Raw genomic sequence first — 19,297 nt, 5'->3', positions numbered from 1 at the left:
TAGAAATAGCGAAAGATAATCTTATTAATTAAATACCCATCACTAATTTGGTCTCTTTATACATTAAAATAAAAGTTGTTTCTGAATTATAAAATGATAATTTTTTTTTCTAAGAAAATATTTCATAATATTGTGTAATCCGAGAGGTTTTCAGATTGTAAGAAATTTCATTCCTTCCGTTTCCATTAAATAATATATTTATGCGTGTTGCTCTCTTAAAATATAAAAAATAATTGAAGAAATTTACAAATATAGTTTTTTTTGTCATATATATATATATATATATATATATATATATATATATATATATATATATATATATATATATATATATATATAGATATAGATATTTATAAGTTGATTTTTCTTTAATTTTTTTATCAACAATTTTAATTTTAAATTTTATTGTTTGACTAATAATGTTATTGATTTGTAATAAATTTAACAACTTGTTTATTAAAAAATAAAAATTCATATTTAATTAGATTAAATTAAAAAGATGTTTTATTTTAATATAATTTATTTATTTTTGTAATTTGTTCTGTTTATTTTTTATTTTAAAAAATAATATTTAATTAGATTAAACTAACATTATTTATTTTTTAATTTTTTGCTGTTTAAATAAAAATATGTTTCTGCTTAAAAATATTATAAAAATTAATTAGATACTTAGTATATGAAAAACTATATGATTTAATAAAACATTATTGTTTATAACTAAAGACTCAAATGTATGATGTTAAAATTATACACGTTAAATCATAAAATTATAGATTTACAATTAGAATATCTTTTGCGAAAACTCACTTTACAATTTCAAAAACTTTTTTTCAAATAAAATAATTTTTTTATAATGTAACTTTTTTTTCTTTACGATTATTTATCAGTACTGTTTCCTCCCAAGCTTAATTGATATACTATTTTAATTCACATGTTGATGGAGAAGGAAAAACTTATTAATATAAATTAAATAAGTTTTAGCTCCTTGAAAATGTACATTATTTTCCGTTGTATTCCTACAAATGTCAAAATTAAACATTAGTATCTTAGAGTGATATTAACTAACACACACTATAAAAATCTGTATTTTTACCGGGGTTTTTTTAAATATTACCGGTGGTTTTAACCCCTGCAAATCATATTTCCCGCGGTTGAAAAAATCGGTGGGAAAACGTCTGTCGGCAAGCAAGTACCGACGGTTCTGGAAAAAGCCGCCAGTATTAGCGGGGGTTTCCAGAAACCGCCGGAATTTCCAGGGGTTTTGTAGAAACCGCCGGAATTAGTTGGGGTTTTATCAAAACCGCCGGAAATAGCGGGGCTACTCAAAAACCGCCGGAACTAGCTGGGGTTATCTCAAAACCGCCCCTATTTTTGATGGTTTAGTTTACCGGAGTTTTAAAACCGCTGGGAATTTGTATAGTTCATTTTTTTTATTGTAATAAAATTAGATTATAATAAAAATGATTTTATTGACAAAACAAACAATAAATTAATATGAACTAAAATTTAATAATATTGTATAAAATAAACTACATTGTTCAACCTAATATCATTCATACAACTAATTGTTCATACATAAAAATTAAAAAGAAAGAGGTTCATTACATATGTTCAATATAGATGTTCAATACAAATGTTCAATACTAAAAGTATGACTCAAAGATATTCAATAACAATATTTAATTTTCTTCTTCATTACATCCATTGTTTGGCCCACTCCCTTTATCAGATACCTACAATATAACATAATAGTTAGTCGATAATATATTTAATAAAAAAATCATACAAATAAATTTTTGCTGATACAATTTTTGCTGTATCGTTCGTTTCACTCCCAATTGCACCTTTTTACCATATGTATTCCTCCACGCAACCCATCGCCCACACCGCTATATACCAACCTCCAAGCCCTCTTCTTTTTAACAGCATACGCATTATATCCCACTATCAATGTCTTTATCATGTTCTTGATGTGTTTCTTCAATCTTCTCACACTAATTTCCTCCTATTCTTCTTCTCACCATATCTTCGAATACCTAATCTTTTTCCACTCTCTCTTTCTCCCTCTTCGGCCATGCTCATTGAATAACTCATGCAAGAGAATTAATGAAGGTTTCCAAAGTAAGTATACAGTTCAGAAAGAATTCCAGCCAAAGACTCTTATAAAATAACACAAGGTAAATTGGAGAATTCCAAAAATAGTATGTGGGGGTGTGGAAAGAAGTTACGGGACTAAGAAAAGAAATTGCCTTCAAGGAAACATGCTAGTAGAAGGAGCTTGACGGATTAAAAATGATAAAATCTGAAACTATCTTTTAAAACTGAAATTTTTATATATTTTAATTTTACTCACCTGAAATATATTGTGTAGAATTGAAGGAGGCATAAAAAGTTCTTAACAAAAATATGTATATAATAATATTTTTCCTCATGTATATAATAATATTTTAAAACTATACTTGTTACGTTTCTTTCTTTCTTTTCTCCTCATGTATATAATAATATTTATGATATTCGCGAAAATCTAAATCCTAGGAAATAATAAAGCATCATTTTATCATTCGAAACTTGTGCACCAGATGCCTTATAAAGTGTATTTAAATTAATTCTTGATTTTGAAAGAGAAAGAGTAAAATCCAAATGAGATGCTGGAAAAGTAAAAGTTTACACGTTTGGCTTGGACTCAACAACGTGGTGCAATCAGCAGACGCCAGAGTTACATAGGTTAATGGTATCTCAAGTGACATTGATTAGGGTTGCGACCATCTCCCCCAGAACACATTTTTCGCCATTTTTTTCCCATCTTACCTAGCACCATCTCAAACAACAAAATTCAATCCATGAAATAAAGAGATGGAAGCAACATAATACTTTTACTTGGCAGAAGGGTATGTTGCAAGATAGTGATTAAAGCTCAAACTCAAACTGGGAAATCGTCTAAGGAACAAAAGGACGAGATACATGCATCAATTTACAGTCATGCAAGCTGGCCTCAGGAGTTATATATATAGATTCATATATTCACAGTTCTGAGCACTTCAACGAAAAGTGTTCGATTGGGATTAAAAGCGATGTCTTTGTATGATATCTGGAATCAGTAACCCAATCTCAAAGTAGTTTTAACGTCCAACCTCCATGCAAAACCACCAAAATCCATTCTCCACACATCACAACTTAACGTAAGCGAACCTCTCTCCCTCCCAAACGAATACTTCACCATCTTCTACTAACTAACAATTTTTGCTGCTTTTACTAACTTTTGCACTAACTCTTCTAACCTTGTTCGGGCTTTGTTTTCTATTTTGCTGATACAATTTACTAACTAATGTTTCTAACTAATCTTTTATGTTTAGCCATAGCTAGTTGTAGGTTCAAATTTTATTTCTTTTTGCGAAGTTGAGTTCAATTACTGTTTTCAAGTTCTCAAATTTGGTTCTCAAATTTGTGCTAGTATCAGTTTACTAATTTTTGTGCTAACTTTGTTGTGTTTGACAGTTTTTACTGAGCTATCTCAGCTTACTAACATTACTAACATTCTTTTTTAATTGCTTCTAACGTTGTTTTTGTTGGTATGTGCTGACAGGATTTAATCACTGCAGTTTCCGCACCAGTTTACTCATGCTAACGTTAATAGCAGATTTGTAGCTCTAGTTTCTTCCTTTCTTTGCTTGAGTCACTAGCTTTGATTTGCTGAAGCAATTCAGTTTTACTAACTAGCTATACTATTTTTTTTTGCTGACTTTTTGGGTGATTTTGTCAGTGCTAACATTACTAATTTTTTTTACATATGTTTGTTGAGTTGTTTCAGTTAGTTACTAACTTTACTAACATTGTTTTTGCTGAACTTGTTTAGTTTACTAACCCTTTAACCATTTACTAACCTTTTTTCCGACTTGGTCAGTTCCACCAACTTGTTTTTGTTGATTATAAGGGGACTATACAACAAAAAAAAACTCAAAAACAGAAATCAAAGCAACAAGGCAGAGAAAAACAGCAGCAAACAAAAATTAAAATGAACTATATAATATGACCTATTTGTTTATGCTTTGCGAGAAATTGAGATCACAACTTGATATATCAATGTCCAAAGAAATAAAAAGTAGATAAAAAAAATCAACATCAATGGACAAAGATTGCAGTCTCAGATACAAAAAGACCACTAGGACAATTATAAGCATATTGCAGATACAAACCAATTGCTATCATAATATAATTAATCCATCAATTCTTAGATTCCTAAAGTTAATGGCTAATTTCCAAGTTTCTTATTCTACATATAACCATTTCCCCCCTTTTCTTGACGGATAAGTAGATCCAACTTAATTGTTGTAAACAAAAAATTTAGTTCGAGTTGTCAGTATAAACACCTATAATCACCTTATTATCCACATTGCAAGTTCAGCATAACTACAAAGGTAACAATTCCATACATCTATTACTACTCTCATAAACCAACTTCAGCACATCTAGTATTTAACCTTAAAAAGATAACATAATATACATACACCTATTACTCTCATACACCAACTAGAACAGACCACCCTAGTGTCATACTAAGTTACAATCTGAGGTTTAGATTACAGCCCCTAACCAAAATTCATGGTTTCAAAAATCTCCCCAATCGCAATTCCGACCACATTTAATCATTTGCCTTCAGTTTTTAGCAATTTCAATCTCAATTTAAAGCCTTCATGCAAGTACAACTGGAGTTCATTATAACAAAAATAACAATTCTCAATAATCTCTGTTAAAACTTGAAAAAGATAAGTTGATATAAACTCATTAACTACATAAGAAACCATATGACCAATAAAAATATTATTCACTTAAGGGTTCCTAATAAAAAAGAGAAATGTTACATATTTCAATACATTCTTTGTTACTTTCTTTATCAAAAGCTATCAGAGACATGCAAACAAAGACTATTTCATCCTAGAAACATACTTAGGTATATATAAAATCTACACCCATACCACTATTTATAAAATAATTCATAACTGGAATTTAGATGATTGCCCCCTTTAATTCAATATAAGGCATAAACACATTTAACATTTCAATAATTGGTTTCTTAGGTTCATATTACTTTATTACGTTAACAAAAAAATCATGTATTTCCACCAATTTAATATATATAACTTTCAAAATAACATATCTTTACTTTTATTATTCCAATCCAAATATAAACTACCACCCACAACCTCAAACATACGTCATTTCTCTGCATCAAATATCCACATACCAAAAACATTCCAACCAATCAATCTTAATTCAAACATGTGACTATTTATTTTCAATCTCCTGTCATATGATACCCAAAAATAGCACGAATCATCCCATCCAACATTCACACAATTAGGCATATTAAAAATGCATGTCTTTGCATAATGTATTTACGATTCCCCAAAATCAAAGAGTGTTTAAGTAGCGTACAAAGTGTGAATCAGTTTTCGAGTAAAAAAACAACCAAAATTGAATTAAAAGATTACTGGAATTTGGTACCTTCAAAGGAACAGTGAAGAAGAAAAGCAGACATGCATGTGATGACCACAAAAGTGCCCTAGAAAACAAGTACCCTTTCTCTCTAAGCTTTCATTTCCTACAGCAAAAACATTATATAATTAAGTGAAATAATAATAATAATAATAAAAAGCTTAAAAGAGAGCTTCCATGCTGAAGCATATTAAAAGAGAGCTACTAAGAAGATGTTATGTTAGAATGACATTTAACTGATATATGTTTTCACAGTTTGTTTTTGTTTACCAGTTAATGGCACATCTTTTTTATTCACACATCTCATAATGTATACTTTACATGTGTTTTCACAAAGGATTCATGCTAGGACATCAACCAGTTTATACTCGAGTATCAATGCCTTATACTTAACAGAGAAGTTTATAACCTGGAAAAATGGCCTTATTTTAATGCAGTGCTCACTATGAAGTTATCATTTAGAGGTAATTTAGTTTTCTTAAAAGAATAAAAAGAACACAGTTAAATTGGTGAAGCTATGTAATTGAAGAAAAAAAGAAAAGAAACAAAAACATGATATAAGTGCTCTGATGTAAAAGAAAAAATTCAAATTTACAACAAAAAGATTCGAATTCTGGAAAGTTTCAAAACAAAGCTATCAAAATGAATGAAGAGGCCTAATTTTAATGCCAAATTCCCATTCCTTGCTGAATTTAAGAATTTTAAAAATCCAGTTTATCTATTCTAGGTTTGAAAATCTTAATGAATGAGTGTTACGTAAAGTTAAGGCTATGCATGATTTAGATGGTTGGAAAAACCATATAAAAAGTTTCATACATTCATTTGTACCATTGCTTACATATTTTATAAATTAAAACTAATGTTTTTTCTTACCATACCTTGTCAAAATATAAAAACATAATATACATCGTGCAAACCTACCTCCTGAGACAGAGTACCCACTGTTGGCACCACCAAATTTTCCACCAGCGTGCAAGACCTGCAAAGTTCAAAGGAGTAAATAATTGTTATCCAAAAAGATCAAGTACATAAAATATCTTTGTGAAATGGTGAGTTGACGCTGCACATGAACTAATATCTTTGCGAAATTGCTTTTGATATAATACGAATTGCAAAAATAAAAGAGCATAAACATAGAAATCACAAACCTAAAGGAGATGATCTTTAGAAACGATGAATAATATTAGGTTAGAGTAAAAAATGAAGATATAGATAGAGAGACAGATGAATACATACCTAGTGTGAATTGAAATGGGAAGTAAAAGAGGAAGGAGAGGAACTAAGTATTAGGAATCGGAGGCTTAAGCAAGAGGAAAAGAACACAAAGAATAATCTGATTGAAGAGATAAGATGAAGATTGAAGAGATAAGATGAACATACCAAAGAGGATTTGAGTTTGAGGGGTTGGAGACGGGAGTGATAAAAATCGCCTCAACAGAGTCCTCGCTGCCTCGACCTTGCCGCATGGACCTTGCCGCATCGACCTCGCCGCATCGACCTTGCCGCATCGACCTCGACGCTCAGCCCAAGCAGGGGAAGGCACAAAGCACAAATGAACACGAAGCAGAGGGGAAAGATTGCGATGTAGGGAAGGGGTTTGGCAGAAAATTTGATGAAAACAGCGGGGAGAGATGCTCCACGAACACGTAGCAGGGGAAGATTTTGATGAAGGCAGCGGAGAGGGAGGGAGGGAATTAGGGTTTAGATTTAAGGAATTAGAAATGAAGGTGCGGGAAAAGAAGGTGAACAATAAGGATGGCCGAAAAATTATTCAAAATAAAAAACTACCTGCGGTTATAAGCATAAACCGCGGAACTTATTCGGGGTTTTCCAAACCGCCGGAAACAAACCCCTCCTAAAATTAATTATTTTTGTAATGACATAAGCTATAATTTTGACATGATCACAAGTAACAATTAATGTATCACTTATTATATTAACAAACTAATTATCAAAACTTAAAATTAAATAATAATCTTAATTTTAGACATTAAGAAGAAGAAAAATTAAATCAAAAGAATAAATATAATGTCAAGTATCAAATACCAAACACAATAAAAGGGAGAAAAAATGTTCATAAGAACACCTCCGACTAACTATGCTTAGAGTTCTTAATTTAGGGTCTCAAACAACATATTTAACATTTAAAACTAACAATATTTTGTTATGGTAAAACAACTTATGACCTATATATTCATATTCAAAGAAAAAGAAAAGATATCACTGGGAATTTTTTTTTTCTACTTTTTCTTCCAAAATCTCCCATTAAAGTTACTCTAATATTTAAAAGCACCAATCACAGAGGAGAGATACATACATGCTAGGAGAAAGAAACAACCAAATGTCATTAAATATAATATAACTAAAGAATATTCAAATATTTGTTATTCTTTTCACTTTAAAAATCTTATGCTATCAAAACATTGATATCCTTTTAAAAGATAATCCAGAATTATTTAATATTTGGAAAGTCTTTTTTTTTTTGTAAAATAAGATTATGTAAAAAAATTGTTGTTAAAAATCAAAATTAAAACAAAATAAAAGTGCAATTTTATCATAAAATCAGATTACAAATTACCAATATATTTTACAAAATAAATTAATAAAATTTTTTTATCGTTGATATCATTTTATATTAATAAAAAACAATATTTCTTAAAACATAAATGCAAAAATATCAAGTAAGACAGAAAAAATAAGAAAAAAATTAAAAAATATAAATTTTAATATTTATATAATTGCACTAAAATAGAACAGACACAGCTTTTATAGGATACTGAGGTACTATGTCCCCTACTGAAAATACATAAATGTGGTCAGACTTATTTGATTTTGAGCACATAATGATAGAAAAAACAAGGTAGGTTAGGAATGGAAAATGTTTTACGTTTGTTTCGTGTAATGAATAATGGATGGGTTAAAACATTTAGTTTTTGGGGCAAACCTTTTTATTGATATAAAAAATGCAAATTTTATTTATGTTTTTTCAATTTGAATTGGATAAAGTTGTAAATTTCTAATGCTTGGGCCCAAAATGAGCTAGGCCTTGAACTCCTTTAAGTCCATTTTGACTTACCATTTTGTCATAGAAAAACAATAAGCGAATAGGAATGGGATGTTGTTGCACCTCCCAATTTAATAAGTACCCCTTTTTCCTCACATGTATTTTTCTTTAATAAAAATAAAAATATCCTTTTCATAAAAATAACAAGAACACTATTTTCTTTATCAACCCTTATTATTCTTAAATCTTGCATCTCCATTTTTATTATTATTTAAATCCTATTTTTTTTTACATTATATTTTTTATTCCTTTTATCATTTATATTTTGTTTTCTTTTGATTTTTCTTATCTATAAAAACTGATCATTTTAAATGTATTTTTCAATAAATGGGTCTTTGGAGAGGAGTTCGCATGAGAGACAAATAACACCTATGAGACCTGATCCTTGTTTATAAGAGATTGAGAGACCACATTCAACTAAAACCTTAAGAGAATGAATTTATAGGTCTTTTATTTATATATGATACTCAATTTTTTCATTTCTACCTAATGTGAAACTTCGACTCATAATTTGATTCTTAACAATCTCTCTCTCAAGGGTGAGTCCATTCAAAATTGACCATTCACTAGTATAAAATTAGGATTCTAACGTGCCTAATATGTGCCTAATACACAATGACATTTTTGTAAATTTTGAGAACTAGTTCATTCAAGAATTGAAGCCATATGTACCTTTTGGCTTCAGTTAAAAACAATCAAAGCATAAAGGAGTGCCAAATCATCAAAAGTTTTAAAAAAACTAACACTTTAAACTATTCCCTTGTTGAAACAGTACTTATGGCTTCAATTATTTATAGAACTACTACCATAGGGTTTTCCAAAATTGTATGTCATGCCAGTACAAGACCTATGGCTTTGATTATTTATAGAACCATTGTCATAAGGTCTTTAAAAATTGACAGTTATAAATTATTACATGTCTGAACAACTTCTATGACCTCAGTTGTTTACAAAATTGATGTCATAGAGTATTTATGCTTCATTTTTACATAAAATTGAGCCTAAAAGTTTGATCCAAATTTCAAAATTGACACTAAAAATTTTATTTTAACTTTTGTTTTTTGGTAGGCTTTAGGCATCAGTTATTAGTAAATCAATGTCATAGAGGTATTATTATTTCATTTATTAAAATAACTGAAGTAATATGTCTTTCCTGGATTAAAATTTCACAAAAAAGTCATAGACCCATTTTTATATTTTTTTTCTTCCTTTCACATGTGCGAACTAGCATCGCTGCATTTCGTGGTCTCTCTTCATCTCCGAACGTGAAAGCCACCATCACTACTTTAATGTTGTTGCACCTTTCATTTGTCGATCTAACTGTCGCGCCACCTCTTCATTCGTTCATTATTCGCTTTCGTTGTTCGTCTTCTTCGTTGTGGTAAGTGTAACTCTCTTTGTTTATTTGTACGTTTTTTGTTTACTTTGGTTCCTAAGACTAATATGTTGTTCGTATTTGTGTTCAAGTATTGTACTTTTGTGTAGAGATTTTGTATCTTGCCAAAATGCGGGTAGTTGGATCATTTTCTATTGTTGTTTTCTTTTCACGCTCCCTAGTTCATATTATTGTATTTAAAATTTACTTTTTAATATGAGCCTATAATTTTGTAGTAAGTTGTTTATTTTTTTGATGTTGGATATGATTAATTGTATGCTTAAATATATTGTTGTATTAAGTTAGTTTTATTTTCTTGTTTGAGATTCAATATAAAAATTATTTATTATCTCCAAGTTTCTTAAAGAAATGTTTTTTTTAAATGAATATAAGAAGAGTCGGTACTAATAATTTATAAGTATTAAGAAATGGACTTTAAGCCTAACTCAACCCTCACAAAATCACCTTGTAAGGTGAGGTTTGCACCCACTTTATACTCTAAATTGACTTTATCTCTAGGTTATGTGAGACTTCCAATACACCACCCTCACGTCGAGTTATATACATCTCTAGCGTGAGACTAGACATTAATGGATGGTCCGATAGTGGGTGGAACAATATGCCCAACAAACAACAAATATTGCTAAGATAGGCTCTAACATGACTTTGATACCATGTTACGAAGTGGACTTTAAGCCTAACTTAACCCCACAAAACCGGCTTGTAAGGTGAGATTTGCACCCATTTATATACTCTAAATTGACCTTATTTCTAGTCGATGTGGAACTTCTAACAAAATCTTGAATTGTCTGGTTAGATAGTTTAAGAAGATTAATCGCTTCTTCATAGTTTATTATTGCATATAAGTTTTATATATAAATGTCTTAAAATTCATGAGAATATTTGCAATTGTATTTTGTATTGATCTTCGGATTTATAGTTGATTGTGGTTTGTAATCACTTTCATTTTGTGTAACCTGAAAACCAATGCAAAATGTTGACAAAATTTCGTTAAATTTAAGATATATTATTTTTAATTTATATGTACTATAAACTAAAGAAAGTGAATCTTCTTGAATGAGATATGGTCAAACCTTGAATACAAAAGTGATCATTCAAGATTACTGAAATTATGTGAACAATTTCAGTATATATACTTATGGATCGAAATTGGATTAAATCACAATGTATCAATACTGAGTATGAGAGAAGAGTAGAATAATTTATACAATTTGCGCAACATAATGATGGTAGACGTGATGACGAAGTGAAGTTTATATGTTCTTGTGTCAACTATTTGAATGGGAGAAACTTGAACGCAACAAAAATTAAAGAACATCTTATTTGTGATGGTTTCCTTCAAAGTTATACAACATGGACATAACACGAAGAATTACACTTTCCATCTGTCTCTCGAACTGAACATGTATTCGATTCTACTATGGAAGATCGACCGAAAGAAGACAAAATTGATGACATGATTCGCGATGTTGGCACAAAAGCTTTTTCCCAAGCACATGTGTATGAGACGATGTTCACTGACACAAAGACTCCTTTGTATGTTGGTTCAACTAAGTTCACACGATTTTTAGCGGTGTTAAGGCTCATGAATTTGAAGGTGACCAATGGATGGATCGATAAGAGTTTCATAGAATTATTGTCGTTGTTGAATGAAATGCTTTCAGATAGAAATTCACTACCTAATCGTAATTATAATGTAAAGAAAATTATTTGTCCAATGTGTATGAAGTATAAAAGGATACATGCATGTCCGAATGATTGCATATTATATAGGAAAAAGTCAAAGGTTTGAAAAAATATTCAAAATATGGGTTATCACGATATAAGCCAAAAAACAAAAGTGAAGATAGTGGTTAGATAGAAAAGGTTAATTCTGCTTTGAAAGTAGTTTGATACCTTTCAATCATGGCTAGACTTAAACATCTGTTTGGATATTCAAAAGGCGCTAAAAATCTTAGATGCAAATGAGAGAACAACTGACAGTCTGTTTTGTCATCCACCTAATTCAATGCAATGGAAAAATAATTGTCTTGAATTCCCCCAATTCGGTCAAGAATGTAGAAATATTCAGCTTGTTTAACTACTAATGGAATGAACCCATTTGGTAGTTTAAGACTAACGATATAGTTGTTGGCCCGTTATATTGATAATTTACAACTTATCTCCTAGATTGTGCATCAAGAGAAAGAACATTGTGTTGTCTATGACGAAATCTGGTGGGAACCGCTACCATAGATCTTTAAAATTAAATAATTATTTAAAAACTGATATCATTTATGGTCTTAGTTCTTTGTAGAACCGGTACCAAAAAACCAATTTTTTTTTCATTTTTTATTTTCGATTTAGTGCTTCGGTTTTTCTTAACCAAAGTAAAATCTTGATCTTTTTGTTTTAGTTCATAATTGAGGGCAAAAGCTCCCATTTTTTTACCTCGTCTTAATATGTCACAGTTCTCAAACCGTTGCCAATTATCGAAAATAACCATTATCGTATCCTTTCACTGCATTAGTGACTCCCCTTCAAGCGAAAACATTCCCAATCATAAGTACTCATTTCGTACCATTATCCATCTTAATGAGACATACTTACACGAACCCTCTATCAAAAAGACTTTTGATACAAGGACTATACTATACTCATATAAGCCAATCACCATGACTAATCTGACTTTGATACAATTGATGGGTTTATCAATATAAGAATTTATTGAAAAGATATGACACCAATGAGAATTGAGCCTAACCTATATATGCGATGGACACTATTTTCAACCAAAACGTTAAGGTAATGGGTTTTTTAGATCAAAAGAGTATGTGTAAGTTGCAACCCATGGAGGAGAGAAAAGAGAGAGATTTACACATATTAAGAAGTGGACTTTAAACTTAACTCAATCCCACAAAATCGACTTGTAAGGTGAGATTTACACACACTTATATATTATAAATTGACCTTATTTCTAATCGACATAGAACTTCTTCTTTTGTTTAATCTCAATGACATTTTGGTACAGGCTGATTGAATAATTTTAACTATACTAGAACCTAAAAGCATTTATTATTCTTCGGAATTAATTTCTTATATGACTACAATGGTTGATTTCATAAGGTGATTCTCTTTCGAAAAGTCTATGAAAGTCATAGTCCTGACACATGTATTATCGTCAAATTATGTCAACAAACACAGTTGACTTTTCATGGTTTTAAATTTAATTTAATGTCTAATTTAAACTATGATTCACATTTCAGAACAATACTTTTTAAAATATAAAATGAATTATTCAAAGATTAAATTTTATTTTATCATCTCAACTTTCTACCGTTAATCTTCTACTAAATAATTACAAGGGCATTTCATTATCTAAATTGCGGCACCTCTCATTTGAGAGAAGTAAAACATTAATATCTTTTCCAAATATCAAAACTTTTAAGTTTTAAATATAATTTTTTAAATACACTCTTTATTATTGACTAAAATCAGTTAAAAGCTACAAGTTTTGATGAACCACAACTGAATATTAATTTGATGATGAACTTCACCTGTTGTTTTATAGTTTTCCATAACTTTTCATTAATAATAAAGAATCTATCTAAAATGTATTTTGCTAGCATTTCTCATCAAGTTGAAATGCTTGTTAAGGAATCGAAGCAATTGTTGTGTAATAAAGAAGTGAGAAAATAAGACAATATATCAAGATTCTGCTTATAATACTAAGATTCACGTTTAATGATATTAAGACAGTATCTAATCTGTTTATTTTATTCTTTTATGGCAGTGTTTTTTTTTATATGAACTTTTATAATCGAATTAAAAAGGAAACAACTTTCGAAAAATAATCTAAACTCGGGAAGATCCTGTATGAATTTTTGTGAGTGTTGTTAGTCCTGAGGGTATATTTGAAGGAGTGCTGGGAGTCTGATCTGATACAAAAAGGTTCTAAATCTGATCTTAGCATCAGACGTAAAGTCCATATTCTCTGCACTTTTTAAGCAGCATATTTAAACCAAATAAACAAGAACATATTCATGATTTCCAAAAGAAAATTTATTTTTGCAAAACAGCAATTTTCTGTGATATGAACACTTGAATAAACGGTGAACATGAAGAAGGGATAAAAAAAATGGTGAAAGAGCATAGAAAGAGAAGAAGACATGAAGAAAGGTGAAGAAGGTTAATGTTACGGTTAAGGAGGGTCGGGGTTGCGGGTCCCACCGGCTCACATCTTAAAAGTATAAACGATAACGCCACCACCCACTCCCTTCTTCTCTTATCAATTTTTTTTCTTCTTTTTCCCTTTTTTTTAAATTGGTGTAATTTTGTAATGTAACGCTTTCTTCCACTCTCATTTCCTCGTCGTACTCTGTCCCTTTCTCTTTCTCTCTCTTCCACTGGCTACCGTCCCACCCGGTGCCGCTCTCACACGTGCCCCCTCCTCCCAAAGACTCCGTCGCACGTGCCGTCCCTCACCCATACAACTCCCTTTCTGTGGTGCAACAAATAAAAGTTAGAGAGAGAATAATAACTCATGGAAGCAATATATATGGAGATAGATAGATAGGGAGATAGATAGATAGAGAGAGAGAGAAAGAGAGAGTGTAGGTATGCGTTTGTGTGTGAAGGGTGAGAGATAGAAAGAGAGAGAGAGAGAGAAAGAGTTGATAAAAGCATAATTTTTTTTCTTGGTGTTTGAAGGGGCATGTAGATGCAGTAGCTATAGATTGGTTTATGGATACCCTTCTTTATCTTTCTTTCTATCTGGTTTTGTTTGAAATCTGAAACTTCAAGATCGGTTTTGGGTGAGTGAATCTTCTGGTGGGATTCTGTTTTGCACCGATGAGGATCCGGAAAAGGCCGGTGCTTTTCCCGTCGTCGGTCTCGCCGTTGCCTCTGTCAGATCCACACCTGATCAGCCGGTCGCCGGTGGTGGTGCAACTAAGCGAGGCTGCTTCCACGGCAGCGAAACGTCCTTCTTCTCCTTCTTCTGCAGTGCTCCATCGCCATGCTGGTTCGTGGAGCTTGGATCGTTGCCAGCCATCTGATCAGTCTCTCCCTTCGATCGGGAAGCCAAGCAACGGCTGGGATGATCCCTCCGGCATCGGTGAAAGTGGGGCACACAGACAGCACAACAAGCAAGACCCTTTGGTAAGTAAAAACACACACAAACACTAATTGTTTAATTTCCGTTTCCCCTTTTTTAAAAAAAAAAAATTGGTTCACTATTTCCGTTTTGTTTTTTCGAAATATCATGATGTGGGCTTTTACAAGTGCACTTTTTTCCAATCTCTCGCAAGTGGTTACCCGTTGGTCTCAAATTCGTTATTTATTAATTTTTCAAAATTAATAAATTTGTTTTTGGTACACCCAGAAAGGGGCACGCTTGGGACAAGAACAAGATCCTATGTATATTTTGGTTTTGTTGGTCTTGCAGGAGGAGGTTATTGTTGGAAGGGAAGAAAGTGGAGAAGACTCCGGAGAGAAGGGTAATCATACCAGGTAAGAACCAAAAAAGAGAAATCGTTTTCCCCTTCTCTTGTTCTTTCATGAAGTCTCGTAGTAAAAAAAGGTGAAAAAAAATCCGATACCCATATCTAGATTTGAAGTTTTTAACTAGCATGGAAAAAGAAAATATTATTAATATTATTATTTATAAAAAAAAAATGTATACATCAGTGGAAAATACTGTTGAAGTGATTTTAATTAAGAGTTTTGTGTAGCCACCGTATATGCTCTCCCACATATCTAACCAAAGTCCTTGTTTCTTTTCTCAAAATTGGACATCTACCATTTGCACTAGAGGTGCACAAGTAGCCACCACCGAATGCTGGTCCCCAACTACACTGTGTTTTCTTCTTTCGAAGCATTGCACTATTATTTTCACTTCATCTCCCATCCTTTTACCGTAAATTTTATGTATTCACGTTCATCTATGCATATGTTATGGTTCTGGGTCTTTCTGGGTCTTTCTGGGTCTGCTTTCTTTGTAGGAAAGGACGCAACTTGGGTTTGGAAACTCTAGCCGGGGTGGTGTCACCGTTAAGCCCTTCTTCTACTCAAGGTAAATGGCTAACACCGAATGCATGTGAATGTGAAAGTTATTCCGCCGAAGAAAAGGTGTTCACCGTGTTGTGTTATTCATGCGTTGCAGACAGATGGTACGAGGAAGAGAAAGTTATTCCGCTGAAGAAAAGGAGAGGGGCATTCGAGGAGAATAATACTGCTGCCACCCATAGCAGGAAGACGAAGGCGAAGATGAAGACGAAGATGAACAAGAAGTGTTCCTCTCGCAACGAGGATAGCACGGAAGAGGAAAATGAAGAAGAAACGAAAGTGGATGATGTAAACGTGAATGTGAGTAAGAAGAGGGTAAGGGGTAGTGCACTCATGGAAGGTTCTAGGTGCAGTCGTGTGAATGGGAGGGGATGGAGGTGCTGTCAGCAAACTCTGGTTGGTTACTCGCTGTGTGAGCATCACTTGGGGAAGGGAAGACTCAGAAGCATGACAAGTGTTAGAAGCCGTTCCATTGCATCAACTGCACCAAAGAAGGTGCACGTACACCCCCACCATTCTTCTTCTTCTTCTTCTTCTTCTCTAGAGAAGCAAAATACGAGTGTTGATGAGCCCTTTGGGGAGGAGGAGGAGGAGAAGAAGCCGGAGATAATCACGAAGAAGAGGATGAAGCTGGGCGTTGTAAAAGCGCGTTCCATAAGCAGCTTGCTAGGACAAACCAACACCCAGATTGCTGCTGTAGCTCATGAGAATAGCAAGTAAGTATAATAAGTACAAGTGCAGAAAACGGTTATTATTTCATGTACTTGTGGCTGAGAGAAATTTTTAATGCTGGAGTTTGTCCTAATACTTGGTGCCACTGAATCATGTGTCAACTTGGTGTGGTGTTTTACTTTGTTTCGGTATCATGTTTATATTTTACTTCGGCAATTGCTTACGTTGTGTACGATTACTTTCAAAGCACTGCACTGAAGAACATATTCTGATTTTTCACTGGAATGATATGTTATCCAACGGGTATTTTGGCCTAGCACTGGACTTGATCATCATAACTGCGTGTCCTTTGACCGAGGAAACAGCTTGGACTATCGCAAAAAAATTAGTTTTTTTTAATATCAAAATAATCTTTAATCGATAATTTTGTTATTATCAGAAAGGAAATTAACTGGTTTGTAGATTAAGCTTCAGTTTAAGCTTAATGGTATTGGTGTTGATGTATATAGATATCACCCGTGCATGCATGGTGCTAACAATTGCACCCTCTAAGTGCGCGAGGTCTGCAGTCCGCGTAGTTATTTTGATGCTTTAAGAAAAATATACTATTTACATTTTTTTTTTTATTTCTGTCATTTAATTATTTGATTAACTATTATAAATTCTAACCTTTTACATGTTTTTGGAATTATTCTTCACTCTTTTCGACATTTAAAGTAACGAAGTACTTTTTACATTCATAAAAATTTTATTTTTACTTAAACTATGAAAATGATGATAATGTTATTATTAATAGTTTTGTTTATACAAATGATGCAGGAAACTACTTATTATTATATCTTTGTGTTCTTTATTCTAGGTGATAAAGGAACCACGATTTAAAAAGTGGTAAAAAAAAGTTGAATAAGAGTTAGTAAAAGAAAAGAGGTAACGCATCTTTTTAAATTTTATTAAAAGTTTATTATTTACTATATGCGATAAAATTTAAATTTTTTTAATGAAAATATGTATTTTTTAATGGAAAAAATTGTTAAAATATTTATACACGAAGAACCCTTATATAATGCTTTTTCTAGGATCCCTAAAATGTTAGTATCAATCCTCTAAGTACGTGATTTGTATTTGGATTCTGAAATCAACATTTCGGACGACATGAAAAATGGATATTTATTATTGCTAATAGTAGCTTCAATTTCTTAGAGGTAAGTAATGGATTTGTTTTTAATTTGATTCTATACGGAATGCATAAATTAATTTTGCGAATTTACGCAGTTCTATATTGAGTAAGTAAATTAGTTTGTATTTATTATTGTGAGGCGGTTACTAAAAAAACAAGAGTATATTTCAATCTTGAATAGTATATTATATTGTGGGGTTTTATGAAAATCACATCACTTGCATTAAGTGAATACGTGTTCTATAATATAACATGCTATTATAAAAAATTATTTGCGGCTACAATTGTAGACGAACACTTACATTTGTATTAACCATAAAAAAAAAAATTGAAAACGATGGCATGATTTTGTCCGTAAAGTTTGGAAGTGGAAAGAATGTGTTTGCCTGGCTTTTAGCAATAAAATTGCAACAGAAGTTTGAGAAACGTGCATAAACCCGCTGGAAACACTTCTGCAAAGAGTTTAATCACTTGCAATATTCTCAATGAACCTGGCAAGTCTTTTTGTTTCTGTACTCTCTGATATTATAATTTGTCTTCACTGGCCACAGTTTTTGGTTTTGAGAGCTACATGGGAAACAACAGCTTTTGATTCAGATGAATGGACCCTCAATACCCTTTTTCTTCCATGACATGACCTACATATGGCAGGTCAAGTACCCCAAAATTATTTGCTTTAATTATAAAAGGGTAACAGAAAAACCAACAACCCAATCTCATCATTCGTTACTTTCAGCTTCTATTTACATGAAAAATAATCATTATTTAGATGTAAAAGATAAACATGCAGTCAGACTATATGTTATAGAACTTATATTTGAAGTTATAGTTTCTTGATATGATTTCGGGCTACGATTGTTTGATGTTGTTCTGGCCCGTTTTTCGATTTGTCGCATAAACATTATCTTACTCTTGTTTTTGTCGAGTTATTTAACTGATGAAAAATATTGACGGCAGAATATACTGTACAAGAAATTATCTAGTCTATGAAAAGGTAAAGTTTTCCTTGCGTAGCTATTACAGAAAAACATGACTGTAGACCAGTGATTTGTATAAACAATGTTCTCTAACAAAATAATCCTCTACAAAGTCATATCGTACTTTTTATTACTAATGAAAAAGAGAGGGTTGATATGAATGATTCCTGCATGATAACTTTTTGTGTGGTCGATGCCTTTTATGGCCTAATTGCAGTAGTATGGTAGTGACCATTTTGATTAATATTATAATATATGCAGCTTCTTTATATCTTCTCTTGAATTTCCATGCCAATTCCTAGTAAAGTTTATATGACAGCCATTGAAATATCTTACGATGTTTTTCCTCCTTTTTTTCCACACATGGAGAACCGTCGAGAAAAGTCTATCCTTTGCATACTATTAGCTAGGTGATGGGGGAAGGGTTTTAGATGACAACCACTGAAAAAGTTGCCATCTTTTTGAGTGGCTAT

General features: G+C 31.8%; 1 protein-coding gene and 1 long non-coding RNA gene across 4 annotated transcripts; one reads left to right on the top strand and one right to left on the bottom strand.

The window, feature by feature from the left end:
- Positions 1-1,489: 1,489 nt before the first annotated feature.
- On the bottom strand, positions 1,490-7,234 carry LOC108339012 (uncharacterized). Of its 3 annotated transcripts, none has more exons than XR_008246756.1 (5): positions 6,874-7,234; positions 6,415-6,472; positions 5,503-5,599; positions 1,845-2,808; positions 1,490-1,733 (listed from the first exon to the last, which is right to left on the bottom strand). It is a non-coding gene; the product is annotated as an uncharacterized LOC108339012 (long non-coding RNA). The 3 variants fall into 3 exon arrangements; XR_008246755.1 differs by having other exon boundaries at positions 2,669-2,808; positions 6,874-7,225; XR_008246757.1 differs by lacking the exon at positions 1,845-2,808 and having other exon boundaries at positions 6,874-7,222.
- Positions 7,235-14,273: 7,039 nt separating this feature from the next.
- On the top strand, positions 14,274-16,986 carry LOC108326891 (uncharacterized). The gene is made up of 4 exons (XM_017560484.2): positions 14,274-15,092; positions 15,379-15,443; positions 15,935-16,005; positions 16,096-16,986. Exons 1-4 carry the CDS (start codon positions 14,784-14,786, stop codon positions 16,716-16,718), a joined length of 1,068 nt encoding a protein of 355 aa, XP_017415973.1. The 5' UTR covers positions 14,274-14,783; the 3' UTR covers positions 16,719-16,986.
- Positions 16,987-19,297: the final 2,311 nt, after the last annotated feature.

The sequence above is a fragment of the Vigna angularis genome, chromosome 2 (genome assembly GCF_016808095.1).
Source record: "Vigna angularis cultivar LongXiaoDou No.4 chromosome 2, ASM1680809v1, whole genome shotgun sequence".
Taxonomy (NCBI): Eukaryota; Viridiplantae; Streptophyta; class Magnoliopsida; order Fabales; family Fabaceae; genus Vigna; species Vigna angularis.
Note: the sequence above shows the minus strand (reverse complement) of the source record. Positions and strands in the feature narration are given on the sequence as shown.